This window comes from Hyperolius riggenbachi, chromosome 11 (genome assembly GCF_040937935.1).
Source record: "Hyperolius riggenbachi isolate aHypRig1 chromosome 11, aHypRig1.pri, whole genome shotgun sequence".
In the NCBI taxonomy this organism is placed as follows: Eukaryota; Metazoa; Chordata; class Amphibia; order Anura; family Hyperoliidae; genus Hyperolius; species Hyperolius riggenbachi.
The window spans coordinates 149,219,855-149,234,203 of record NC_090656.1 but is presented as its reverse complement, the minus strand read 5'-3'; the positions used below and the strand labels follow the sequence as shown (position 1 = coordinate 149,234,203).

At 42.9% G+C, this 14,349-nt stretch overlaps 1 protein-coding gene across 1 annotated transcript in view; it reads left to right on the top strand.

Annotated features, from left to right (window-relative positions):
• The window catches only part of UBXN1 (UBX domain protein 1), a 272,138-nt gene that overhangs the window by 98,484 nt on the left and 159,305 nt on the right, over positions 1 to 14,349 (top strand). Inside the window, exon 3 of the mRNA XM_068261474.1 lies at positions 8,678 to 8,806. Within this exon, the coding sequence (XP_068117575.1) occupies positions 8,678 to 8,806 (129 nt within the window). The remainder of the gene's footprint in view (positions 1 to 8,677; positions 8,807 to 14,349) is intronic.

Genomic DNA, 14,349 nt, shown 5'->3' with positions numbered 1-14,349 from the left:
TTGGTTGTTGCAGAAGAAGAAGATCTCACGTTTTGTAAATAAGTGTGCATTTGTAAAGTGACCCAATATTGATAGAGTTTAAAACAGTCTTATGAAACATCACGTGATAATTGACAAGTCTTGTAAACTCCTTTGTGGATGTAAATTTCTAATTGTCTTGAAAAACTTTAATAAAAAGATAATATATCACACAAGTCTTAAAACAATAACACTTCTGTAGTGCTTTTCTCCCATAGGACTCAAAGCACTGACTCACTCAGATTCAGTAGTTGATAGTATAATGAAGTATTTACACAACAAAAATTATATTTCTGCAAATGCCAAACTGAACAGGTGGGTTTTCAGTCTGGATTTAAACACATCCAGAGATGGAGCTGTCCTGATCTGCTGAAGTGTAAGGAGTTCCATAACGTAGGAGCAGCATAACAGAAGGCTCTGGGACCGAAGGTTTCCAGGTGGACTCTGGGTATGACTAGATTATTAGAACCTGTGGATCTGAGATTGCAGGGATTACTATGCAGCTGTAACATTTCTTTCATGTATCCAGGGCCCAGATTATGTAGTGATTTGTCAGCAGACCGATCTTGAATCAGACCCTCCATTTTATAGGTAGCCAGTGAAGGGAATGCAGGACTTGCGTTATGTGGCAGTGATGGGCTTGGTTGGTTCACAGTCTGGCAGCAGTATACTGTATCAGCTGTAGGCGGTACACATCCTTTTTTGGAAGGCCAGTGTAGAGAGCATTACAGTAGTCTAGTCGGGATGTAATGAAGGCATGGACTAAGGTTGGCAGATTTTCTGGAGGGATGAGGTGCTTGATTTTTGCAATGTTCTTCAGGTGAAAGTAGGATGATTTCACCACAGCAGAGATGTGAGTTCTGAAGTTTAAATCCCAATCAATTAGAACTCCCAGGCTACGCACATGATCAGAGCTGCGTAGATCCGTGCCTCCTATTCCCAGTGGTGAAGACTGCAAGTTAAGTTGTTTTGTTGTCATGCGCTGTCCTCCAATCAGAAGGACTTCAGTTTTATCTGCATTTAGTCTCAGCCAGTTGTCATTCATTCATTGCTGTAGTTCACCTAAGCAGACGTTTATAGTTGGAGTTGGGTCTGTCACACCAGGCTTAAAGAAAATATATACTTGGGTGTCGTCAGCATATCAATCACATGTCATTCTGTATTTTTTTATTTGTTTTCCAAGCAGTAACATGTCAATTGTGAAAAGCAGGGGAGAAAGGATTGAGCCCTGGGTCCCCCCATACTTAAGTGGTACAGAGGAGGACAGGAAGGGCCCCATAGACGCTTTTTGGGTTCTGCCACTCAAGAAGGATTGGAACCACTAAAAAATGATGCCATCAATGCTGCAGTATTCCTGTAGCCTGCTTATCAAGATGTTATGGTCAACTGTATCAAAGGCTGCAGAAAGGTCTAGCAGTATCAGGATGGCACACTCTCCTCTGTCTCTTGCCATGAGCAGGTGGTTGCAGATTTGGATGAGGGCAGTTTCAGTGCAGTGATGTTTCCTGAAGCCAGATTGGAATTGGTCATAACTGTTGTTTTGTAAGATTTTGGCTTCTAGCTGGAGGTATACGGCTTTTTCAATTACCTTACCTAGAAAGGTGAAAGTTAGAGACAGGTCTGTAGCTGGTTATTGCATCCAGGTACAAGGAAGGTTTTTTGAGGCGAGGCCTGATGATTGCTATATATTTTGAGGAATACTGGTACAAACAGGTCGGGCAGTACAACATGAACTGTGTTGGGCCAAGATCCAGGTCACAGGTAGTTTGGCGGAGATGGAGGATGTGACTTCTTCATCAATTTCCTTGAAGTTTGACCAAGGTGTTACGTTGTCTCTGCTAATGGTCTTGTGTCTAATAAACATTCATTTTCCTAACCCTTATTCCTCGTCTGAGGTAAGATTATTTTCATTGAATTTACAGTACACCTCCCACCTATCTTAGTTTAGTATCTAGTATCCAGCAGCCTTGTTTTTGTTTTTTTTTGTTTCTTGGAGAGCGACCTGGATTGAATCCATATGGAGGCAGAATTCTCTACATGCTGTATATGTTGCACATGTTGCTATCTAATAACCCACCTTTGTTGTAACAAATATTCAGGTGCTTTTACCACTACACTATAGGGGTACTCCTGTTTTGTTTTGCTTTTTCTTCTTCTGCCCTTTTTTGAAGTACTTCCAAGCCCAATAAAGTTCAATGAAGTTCAGAGCCCCAGCAGAAGCATAGGGCTCCCATAGGATTGCAACAGGGAGAATTCTCATTGATCCACCATGATGCAATAAAAATCCTCCATGGTACTAGGGAGGATACCCATTGGTTGTTTGCAGTGCAATGGAAGCACTATGTTTCTGCCCAGGATCTGAGCTATATACCTAGCTTGTCCCTTAGCCCAGCAGCAGTAGAAGCAGCAGCGGAGGACCAAAATAATGCATACATTCCATGAGCATCTGCAGTGTCCGCGGTCTCCGGAAAAATTCTGGCATTTGGAAATGTGCACTTCCGCTTTCTCTTCTGCTCCCATTTTGTTTTAAGTGGAAAGCGCGAATGGATCCTATGTTTAACATCAAGTTTTTTAATCAAATATGCACCTAGCCCAAGGCTAGTTGGAAATCGGGGACTGAGGGAAAAATCCAAAAGGCATCTGTAGCCAAAAGAAGTTTGTTTATATCGTCTCTCTAACAGACAGGAAAACATGTTCAATCTCTTGTAAAGAAAAGGAGGACATATCCCTCTGATGTACTTTGATGAAGTTCCTGACGACATGAGAGAGGTTGGGTAAATAGCCAATGGGCTCACAAGGTGCAGAGATAGCAGGAAGCCTGAGATTATGTACATGGAGGAGCGCTCCTGCTGTGATTCTCTGGGTGGCCAATCATTGCTCCTGCTCTGCTCTCCACGGGAATCTGAATGCCGCTAATCTGTACACCCCCGGGCATGCTTTCACTCCCTCTCATCAGCTCATCTCTGTGCACTCCCCTTCATTGCTCCTGTTCTGCTCTCCCCGGGCATCCGACCGCCGCTAATCTGCTCACCCCAGGCATCCGACCGCCGCTAATCTGTGCTCACCCCAGGCATGCAATTGATCCCTCTCATCAGCTGATCTCTGTGCGCTCCCCTTCAGCCCCGATCAGCTAGAAGCATCTCGCACTGCAGTATCGCAGCAGCTGATCTGCTCTCCCTCGGGCATGGGATCACTCCCTGTCATCAGATGTTCTCTGTGTGCTCCCTTTCGGTCTCGATCACTAGAGAAACATGTCTCTGCAGGCACAGCAAACCTGCTCAGCATCACCGCTGACCCCCATCATCAATCCACACACCCCCACCACCGACACTGACAGGTGACTCGCATATAAGCCGAGGGGGTAGCTTTTCAGCACATTTTTTCTGCTCAAAAATTCGGCCTATATGCAACTATATACGGTATGTGACTTTTCACAGAGGGTGACTGGTATATATTGCGGCTTTTTAGGTTCCACAGAGTTACACCCCATACACAGGAGGTTATAAAAAAAAGTACATATATTTCTTTAGAAGGTTAAGTCGCTGGCTTGTTGTACAGCATTGTTGCACCAAAGATTGCAGGTTGTAAAAAAAAACATAAGCTTTTTTTATGTAATAGTTGAAGTCACTGACCTTTTGTACAGCGTCACACCAACAGAGATCGTACCTGATTGATAATAAAAAAAAATGTGTACACTTATTTGTTGTTATTTTAACCACTTCCTGAATCATGTACAGTATATTTACGCCCCTTGATACTTCATCTTAGCTCCAGAGGCATTGATATATGTACTCCAGTTCTGCTGCTTTTCGCGGGTCTCTCCCGTGTGTGTGCACGTTCCCTGGTGCCCCTAAAGGCAGCACTAGTTAGTGCAAGGGAACATGTGTTCCCTGAGCCAATGTGTGCTTTTTTTTTTTTTTTCCAATGATTACTGTTAACTCAGTAATAGTAATCACCTCTACTCTACCCTATGCAAGGACATTGTAGTTTTCCTGCTGCTGTGCACAATCATGTGTGTTTGCGCAGGATCATGTGTATAGACATGATAGCAAACATGTACACAGGATCGCGCATGTATACGTGATCCTGTGAGTTCACCATCTGCCATGCACTCTTGTGCATGTGATTGCACGCTTGTGCATGTGCATGTGCATACACTCTTATACACGCTTGTGTGTTCACATGAAAGTTCCCCACAACTGCCAAAGCAGCACTGATTAGTGCAAGGAAACGTGTTCCCTGACCTATTTTGTGTTTTTTTTTCTTCTTCTCTGAATAACAACAACTGGACGTTCAAATATACTGTATATTAACGAACTTAGTGTCGGCAACAATAAAAGAAATCCACAAATATATTTAAGGCTCACTGTGCAAGAGGTCAGCAACTACAGCACTAAAATGCCAGCGCTGCGTAATATGTTGGCGCTTTATAAATACAATAAATAAAACATACTAATAAAAACACACAAATATATTTTACACGCAACTGTATGCAACAATCCCTGTGCATTTACCCCCCAGCCTGCACCCATATTCTACTACTTAATTACAATTAAAAAACATTAACACAAATCCAAAGTCACTTGCCGTGCTTACGTAGTCCCAATCTTCAGTGAAGATATGACACCCTATAATAAAAACAAAGAGAGCGCACATAGTGCTCAGCACTGTCTAAACACTGTTAATTTCTACCTCGTGCTGCACTCACTCCAGGGGGATGTGCCTTCACCACCTGGATCAATAAGATCTTTCCCCCCTTTGTGAATGAACTCACCAGATGGCACCTTGGTTCTCAGCGTGTAATATATGCTGTGCAGTAATCCACGCTTCTCCGATGGGTTTCCACAAGCGTCTCTTTATTAAAATCAAAAGGCAATCCAGCGTGCAACAGACTTCTGAATCCCTGGCCGCGGACACAGGGCGATCAGTCCTCACTCGGTATGCCTGTACTTCTGGAATGCCAGCGTGCTGCCTAGCTCCGCCCTACGCGTTTTGTCGTGATGACTCATTCAGGGGCTGGCAGCACGCTCTACTGACATCATTAAAATACCGTCGCAACCCCTCCTGGGTACTGCCCATGACGCCGCCCTCTACTATCGCTAGGCAACCAAGTGGGGAGTGATATACAATAAATACACCCTGCATCCACTAAAATAGCTAAAAAACATCATAATCTAACTGTCTACTGTTTAATGTTCCTTCTACTCATATGTATTGTAGGCTTCTGAATATACATTGCTATTATTGTACACTTCCTCTAACCGACTGGATTTGTGTTGGTTGATTGGAGTAAGGTGACTCTATACAAGCTGTGATCCCCTATTGTGCATTGTTTTCTGTGGTGCGCAGTATTTTTGATTATATTGTTGGTAATTAAAAAATATTGGTAATCTTTACCAACGTCTTACTATGTCCTAACCTAACTACACTCTAACACAGAACCCTCCCTCTACCAATGCCTAACCCCAAGACCCCCCTGGTGGTGTCTAAGAACCCCCCCCCCCCCCCCTTGTTGCCTAATCTTAATCCTTCCTGCCCATGCCTAACCTAAATCCCTAATGACCTCCACACTCCTAACACTACAGACCCCTGCCTCCTAACCCTAACCTCAATAGCTTCACTGCTGTTAAAAGCCCAGATAAGCAGCCATAAATGGCTAAACTGGTAAATAATACCTTGGTGCCTGCGGGCACCCAAATTACGTTTTTTAGGTGACAATCACGGCTGTTAGCATTGCCACCTATGACAGCGGAAATATCAGGGGCTAGAGTTAGTAGTCAACGGTCTTTAGTGTTAGGCGTGTGGAGGGAGTCATTAGGGATTAAAGTTTGGCACTGAAGAAGAGGGGGATTAAAGATTAGGCACCACCAGGGGGGTCTTGGGGTTAGGCATCGGTAATATTCATTTTACTAATATTCTGCTTGCGGTTATTTTTGGCGCCCTTTATACTGGATGCCTTTTTTTACATGTACACTTCACCATGACCGAGGGGCCTGAACTCCCTCTATTTCAATTCACTATGACCCCCAACCTGCACTGTCATTTCCCCAATAAGCAACTGAACTATGACTCCAAACCTGCAACCCAACCACACACAATTTCACTATAACTCACAGTCTGCAATCTACCCCCTCCTCATTTCACTATAGCCCCCAGTCTGCAATTTCCCAGCCCCCAATTCGCTATAAACCCCAGTCTGCAATCCCCCCATTTAACTATGCCTGCAGCCTGCGCTCCCCCTCCCCCACACACAGTTTCACTACAACCCCCAGTCTACAATTCCACCCCCCCATTTCACTATGACCCACAGCCTGCAGTCCCCTCTCACACAAACAATTTCACTATAACCCCCAGTCTGCAATCACCTCCCCCCCCCCCCAATTTCACTATAGCTCGCAGCCTGCACTCCCCCTTCTCACCCCACACAATTTCACTACAACTCCCAGTCTGCAATACCCCCCCCCCCATTTTACTATGACCTGCAGCCTGCAATCTCCCTCCCCGCCCACACACAATTTCACTATAACCCCCAGTCTGCAATCCCCCCCCCCCCCCCCCATGCACTCACCCTTACACACACCCACCCCATCATGACAACCTGACTGATGCCCAGCAATTCTCTTTCTTCAGTCGTTTCAGGCTTTCAGTTAACCACCCTCTGGCCTCCTCCGCTCAGCCGCCTTCAAGCTCGTATGGTCTCCTTCTCGGGTGCAGTCAGCCATCATGCAAGGATTTTGCTCTCCAATCCGGCCTCAACCACAGCACGATGACTGCTGTGATAGTCTGCTTTCTTGTCTAGCTGTGCCAATCGGAAAGCTCCTAGTCGGGGGGGGGGGGGGGTGTAGTCAGTGTGCACCACAGTGGCAGCCGGAGCCTGGGGCAGGATTTTGGATTAAGCAGCCGCGAGTGGCTGTGCGCACTGTCACTACAGGGCTGAATATTAGGTAAATACACCATGGTATTGCACCTGCCCAGGAACATTAAAGTGGAGGCAGCCTGGCGGGAAATCTCCCCCTTGCCCCCTAGCCAGTCCTTCGCCTGGCAAGAGGTCAGTATCTGCAACAATGAAATATACACGCTAGCAAGGGAAGCTATGCTCATCCTGTGTGAGGCCCAGGATTTAAAGGAAAAAGGATGTGCTTAGGGGAGTAGTCAATTTCCATACAGTCATTAACCCTCTGCACTCAAACAATCGCAACAAGCTCAATTTCTAGTAATGATAGAAACAACTAGAATTCAAGTTGTATTCAATTGCACTTATGGAGAATATTCACTTCCAAAATGGATTGCATGAAAAATCATTCTGCACTAATCCCTTTCAACAATGTTGAGGTTTCCTACAGTTAAAAGGGTCCCTGCTCTACCAACACTTGTCAGTCAGCAAGCAAGCACACATTTCATACTCTTGAAACTGAAATTCATGCTGAGGCCTGTCAGGTTCTGCCATTCTAGGGAACACATACATGCACATAAAACCTGGTACACACCTTCAACTTTTATTGGCCAACCACTGACCAATTTTAACACTTCTATCAGGGTGACTAGATATTGAATACTATGAGCAAATTGTGTAATTAAATCCTCATACTACATGGAGGTGTATAATTGGTCAGTGATTTAGCTACTCATAATTGAAAGTGTGTACCAGGCTTCAGATCTCCAGTGACAAACCTACTACTCACACCTTTATATAAATGGGTTGTGCTGGTAGAGCTACAGCCTGCAGCCAAATCACCTTTCAATGCTGGTAAAGGTGTTTAGTACAGAATGATTTTGCATGCAATCCATTTTAAAAGTAAATACACTCCATTAGTGCAACCAAATTCAACTTGCATTCTATCGTTAGTTGTTTTGATCATTTCTAGAGTTTCAGCTTGTTGTGTTTTGAGTTCAGAGGATTAATAATTTCAACAATGAACTAAATGCACCAATATATTTTAGGAACAACTGTGCATTCAAATATGTGCAAGTGGTCAGTAACTGCAACAATGAAATTAATACACAAATATATTTTATTTAAGTGCAACTGTTAGAGTAATGACGTATACGGTGTAACTGTGTGGAATGCTAAAAACCTTAGTGATGTCACAATGTACAAACCCCCTGTATCCTTGTAATTTCACAGATAATTAACCCCTTACATCCCAGTGATGTCACATATTAATTCCCTGTATCCCAGTGATGTCACAAAATGTTTATAACACCCACACCCTCAGTAATGTTACAGTATATTAATCTCCTGTAACTTAGTCATTTGTAGCTGTGCACCTACATGGTTCTATGGTTTGGCTTGAAGATGTTTCAGAGTAGCAAGTTATGTCACCAGAAATTCAAAATTATGTTTTCTCATAAATGTTGTGTAGCAAATATTAGTGTTTACTACACAATCTTTATACTACATTAGTAAGTACAGTTTAATCAGAAACTGTGTACATTTGTAAAAGCATTTGAACACATATACTTCTTGCTTTTCTTTAAAAGTACATTTCACAGGCATAATTTTCAAGCAGCGTGTATTTGAGATCAGTTAAAAAAGTTTGAGACTTAAATCTCCTATATAAATAATATCATATCTGTTCAAGAATGGTACAAGTATTTTGTTAACATTAAGCTGATTGCTTGTATAATGAAGCCTGTACTTATTTCTGTTTCTTTCCAGTTTGGTGGAGCAACATCTGAGCCAGTCTCCACTCCAGTAGAAATGCCTATACAGGCCCGTACTCTTTCTTCATCTTCTCCCACACAGGAGCCACCTACTAAAAAAGAATATGATCAGTGCCGTATACAGGTGATTATATTCATCCTGCTATATACCATTTGTCTCCCTGATTTATACTGTATATTTTTTTTTCTAGCCTCAGATACCAGTAGTCTTGAAGTATTCTGGAACATTGCTCTTACTTTATTTGAGAAAAAATTGACAGACATGGAAGTACAAAAATATAGAGCCACAAAAAGCTTTACATGACTATGGATGAAACATAACACTCTCAAAAAAGAATCTATATTGTGAATTGTGAAAGATTAATGAAAGACCTATACTCTCTCGGTTATTTAATAATCTTTATTCAAACACAAGCATGTTATTAAAATCATTTAAAACCATCCATACATGCACTGCCCCTACTAGGAATCAGTGTGCCCAGAGGTGGCCTTTGGGGGAGGGAGGCAGTTGCCCCAGGCCCCGTGTCTGGAGGGGGCCCCGCGGTCATACAGTATAGGCAATACTACCGCCCACCGATATTACCTTCCATGCGTTTTTTGCTTAACTGGCTGAGGAGAGCTCAACGCTGCCTCCATACACGTCCCCCTCTGCACCCGGCCAATAGAGGCAGTCAACACTGCTCTCTGCTTCAGCCTCCCCCTCTAAACCCGCCCCGTCACCATAGCAGCAGCCAACAGCCTCCAGAGTAGTGTTTACCATTTTTGTGAGGCTCTGCCTCTAACTCCACCCCCTGCTCGTTATGCCAGGCATAAGGACGACAGAGAGACTTTGTTCCCCTGTGTGGCTGTGTCCCCTTGACTCCCCCAGGCATTGAGACCAGAGCAGGAGTGGCAGAGACAGTGAGTTGATACAGGCAGGAGGGCACACCAGAGTGTGTGTGGGTGAGACAGACAGGCATTGCCAGCCAGCTCTGAGGACACAGGTACAGTCAGCAGCTGCAGAATTATCAGTGATCTGTGGAGGACACATAAGGTGTGACACACAGTTTTTGTATCTGATGCAGCAGTAGTTATAAATTATGAGCATGTAACAATCATGCTGATGCTGCTGCATTGCTTCTATTTTTTTTTTTTTTTTTACTGATTTTAACCACTTCTGAGGGGTTTTACCCCTTGAGCACCAGAGCAATGTTCACCTTTCAGTGCTCCTTCCATTCATTCGTCTATAACTTTATCATTACTTATCGCAATGAAATGAACTATATCTTGTTTTTTCTGCCACTAATTAGGCTTTCTTTAGGTGGGACATTATGCCAAGAATTATTTTATTCTATTCTAGCTGATTGCCCGGCGTTGCCCGGGTATGTATTTGGCTGGTGTTGGCTCTGCATACTTTTTCTAACCCTAACACCCAATTACTCACTGACCAAGTTTGTGAGCTTTGCGGTCTTTGGTATCAATAATTTGCATTGAAATGAAAAAAATCTGATTGGCTGTTTGTGGCTCCACACCCTTTTCTGAATTTGAACCCCAGTCACCCAATAACCAACTGTACCAGGTTTGAGGCCTGTGCCATTAACAGTGCAAGAATAGTAGCAATTAAATATTCCCCTTGAAAAGCAATAGGTGAAGTTTGATTCACTTTTATAGGCTCCACGCACTTTTCTGAATATTAATCCCAGTCACCCAGTGACCAACTGTGCAAAGTTTAAAAACCCTGCCATTAACAATGTAAGAATGGCTGCAGTTTACATTTTCCCAGTGAAATTTGTATTTGTCTCCACCCACTGATGACCCGGCATTGTCCGTGTATGTATTTGACTGGTGTTGGCTCCGCCCACTTTCTAACCCTAACGCGCAAACCCTCAATGACCAAGTTTGTGAGCTTTGGGGTCCTTGGCATCAATAATTTGTATATTCCCATAGAAATTAAACAAATCAGATTGGCTGTTTGTGGCTTCACCCCCTCTCCAGCATTTGAACCCCAGTCACCCAATGACCAACTGTAGCAGGTTTGAGGCATCTGCTATTAACAGTGTAAAAATGGCAGCAATTTAAATATTCCACTTGAAAATCAACATGTGAATTTTGATTGGCTATTATAGGCTCCACCCACTTCCCTGAATATTAATCTGTCACTCAGTGACCATCTGGGCAACGTTTGGGAACCCTGCCATAAACAGTGTAAGAAGGGCTGCAGTTTACACTTTCCCAGTGAAATTTGTTTTTGGCTCCGCCCACTTTGTATAACCTGGACACAAAGTCATTACTCAATGACTAGGTTTGTGAGCTTTGGGGTCCTTGGCATCAATAATTTGTATTTTCCCATGAAATTAAACAAATCTGATTCACTGTTTGTGGCTATGTCCCCTTTTCCTGAATTTGAACACCAGTGACCCAGGTTTGAGGCTTGTGCCATTAACAGTGCAAGAATGGCAGCAATTTTAATATTCTCCTTGAAAAGCGACATGTGATTTTTGATTGGCATTTTTAGGCTCCACCCACTTTTCTGAATATTAATCCCAGTCACCCAGTAACCAGCTATGCTAAGTTTGAGAACCCTGCCATTAACAGTGAAGAAGGGCTACAGTTTACAATATCCCAGAAAAATCTGTTTTTAACCACTTAAGCCCAACTGGACGAGATTTCTCGTCCAGTTGGGCTGCGCGCACTCCCGCGGGTCGCGCGCGCTCCCGCGCCCCCCCCCCCCCCCGTGCGCGCCCCCGCTGCTGGCCGCTAGCCCACCGATCAGTGAAAGGGATTATAAATCCCTTTCGCTGATCGGACCCCCCCGGAGAAAAGCCGACAGCGTCTCTTCAGACGCTGCGGCTTTTCTGAGCTCTGGGCTCCTTTCTTCTGCCTGGGAGCGAGATTGATCGCTCCCAGGACTTTTTGATTCTGGCCATCTTGTGGCCAAATAGCAAATTACACCCCAAAAAAAAACAGTTTAAAAAATAAACATATAAATATATTAAAAAAAACCCTGTTTACCTCCCACACCAAAAAATACCCACATACAAGTTTAAATTAAAAAAAAAAAAAAATTACAATAATAAAAAAAAAAAAAAAACATAAATAGTTACCTAAGGGTCTGAACTTTTTAAATATGCATGTCAAAGGAGTATATCAATATTATTTAATAAATTATGGGCTTCTAAACCGTGATGGACGCAAAATGGAAAAAATGCACCTTTATTTCCAAATAAAATATTGTCGCCATACAGTGTGATAGGGATATAATTTTAACGGTGAAATACCCGGGGCATATGGGCAAATATAATACATGAGTTTTAATTATGGAGGCATGTATTATTTTAAAACTATAATGGCTGAAAACTGAGAAATAATGAATTTTTTCCATTTTTTTCTTATTCTTCCTGTTAAAATGCATTTACAGTAAAGTGGCTCTTAGCAAAATGTACCACCCACAGAAAGCCTAATTGGTGGCGGAAAAAACAAGATATAGATCAATTAATTGTGATGAGTAGTGATAAAGTTATTGGCAAATGAATGGGGGGTGAAAGTTGCTCGGATGTAAAAAAATGTTAACCCTTCGGGCTTAAGTGGTTAACTCCACCCACTTTGTGTAACCTGGACACACCGTCACTACTCAATGACCAAGTTTGTGAGCTTTTGGGTTCTTGGCATCAAAATTGTGCTAATGGAAGCAGTTTATCCAGCAAATAAATCTGTCTGTTTTTGGCTCCGCCCCTTAACTGAATTTGAACCCCAGACACTTAACGACCGACTGTAGCAGGTTTGAGGCCTCTGCCATTAACAGTGTAAAAATGGCTGCAGTTTCAATATTCCCCTTGAAAATCAAAAGGTGAATTTTGATTGGCTGCTGTAGGCTCCACCCACTTTCCTGAATATTAGTCCCAGTCACCCAGTGGCCAACTGTGTGACGTTTGAGAACCCTGCCAATAACAGGATGGCTGAAATCAATCTAACAAATCTGATTGGCTGTTTGTGGCTCCACCCCTTTAGTGAATTTGGACCTTAGTCACCCAATGACTGACTGTATCAGGTTTGAGGCCTCTGCCATTATCAGTGTAAGAATGGTAGCAATGTGAATATTCCCCTTGAAAATCAATAGGTAAATTTTGATAGGCTGTTGTAGGCTCCACCCACATTTCTGAATATTCATCCCAGTCACCCAGTGGCCAATTGTGTAAAGTTTGGGAACCCTGCCATGTAAAAAATGTAGTTGTTGGCACCGCCCACTTTTTCTAACCTTGACATACAGTCACTCAATTATCAAGTTTATCAGTTTTGGGGTCCTTGGTATCAATACTTTGTATATTCCCATTTAAAAATAAACAAATCTGATTGGCTGTTTGTGGCTCCGCCCCCTTTCTTAATTTGGGCCCTAGTCACCCAGTAACCAACTGTACCAGGCTTGAGGCATCTGCTTTTAACAGTATAAGAGAATGGTAGCAGCTTAAATATTCCCTTTAAAAATCAAAAGGTGAATTTTTATTGGCTGTTGTAGGCTCCACCCACCTTGCAAAATCTTAATCTAAGTCACCCAATGACCAATTGTGCAAAGTTTGAGAACCCTGCCATTAACGATGTAAGAATGGCTGCAGTTTATACTTTCCCAGTAAAAGTTGTTTTTTGCTCCGCCCACTTTTTGTAACCTTGACACACAGTCACAATGACCACGTTTGTGAGCGTTTAGGTTCCTGGCATCAAAAATGTGTGAATGGAAGCAGTTTATCCACCAAGGAAATCTGATTGGCTGTATGTGGCCCTGCCCCTTTAGTGAATTTGGACCCCAGTTACCCAATGACGACTGTAGCAAGTTTGAAGCCTCTGCCATTAACAGTGTAAGAATAGCAGCAGTTTAAATATTCCCCTTGAAAATCAATAGATGAATTTTGATTGGCTGTTGTAAGCTCCACCCATTTTCTTGAATCTTAATCGTATTCACCCAGTGACCAACTGTGTCAAGTTTGAGAACCCTGCGATTAACAGTCTAAGAATGGCTGCAGTTTACATTTTCCCATTTAAATTGAACGGCTGAAATTTGATTGGCTGTTTTATGCTCCGCCCACTTTTCTTGGATTTGTAACCTCGGTCACCAAGTGACCACCTGTGCCAAGTGTGGGGACTCTGGCTTGATTACTGTGAGAATGGCAGCCTTTTACATTTTTTCCATTGACTTGAATGGGTGAAATCTGATTTGCTGTTTGTAGCTCCGCCCAGGTGTGCAGGGGGGACGCAAGACCCCCAGAACATATCATCCCAGGTAGTAAGGGCACACACACACACACACACACACACACACACACACACACACACACACACACACACACACACACACACACACACACACACACACACACACTTTTATATATAGATTTAATTTATATAGCAGTGACATCTTCTGCAGCACTTTACAGAGTACACAGTCAGGTCACAAACTGTCCTCAGAGGAACTTACAGTCTAATCCTACCATAAACCTAGTCTAATGAGCTACCATATTATTATTATTTATTTATATAGCACATATCTTCTGCAGCACTTTACAGAGTACATAGTCATAGCACTAACTGTCCTCAGAGGAGCTCACAATCTAATCCTACCATAGTCATTGTCAAATGTCCTACCATATTATAATAGTTATTTATATAGCATTGACATCTTCTGCAGCACTTTACAGA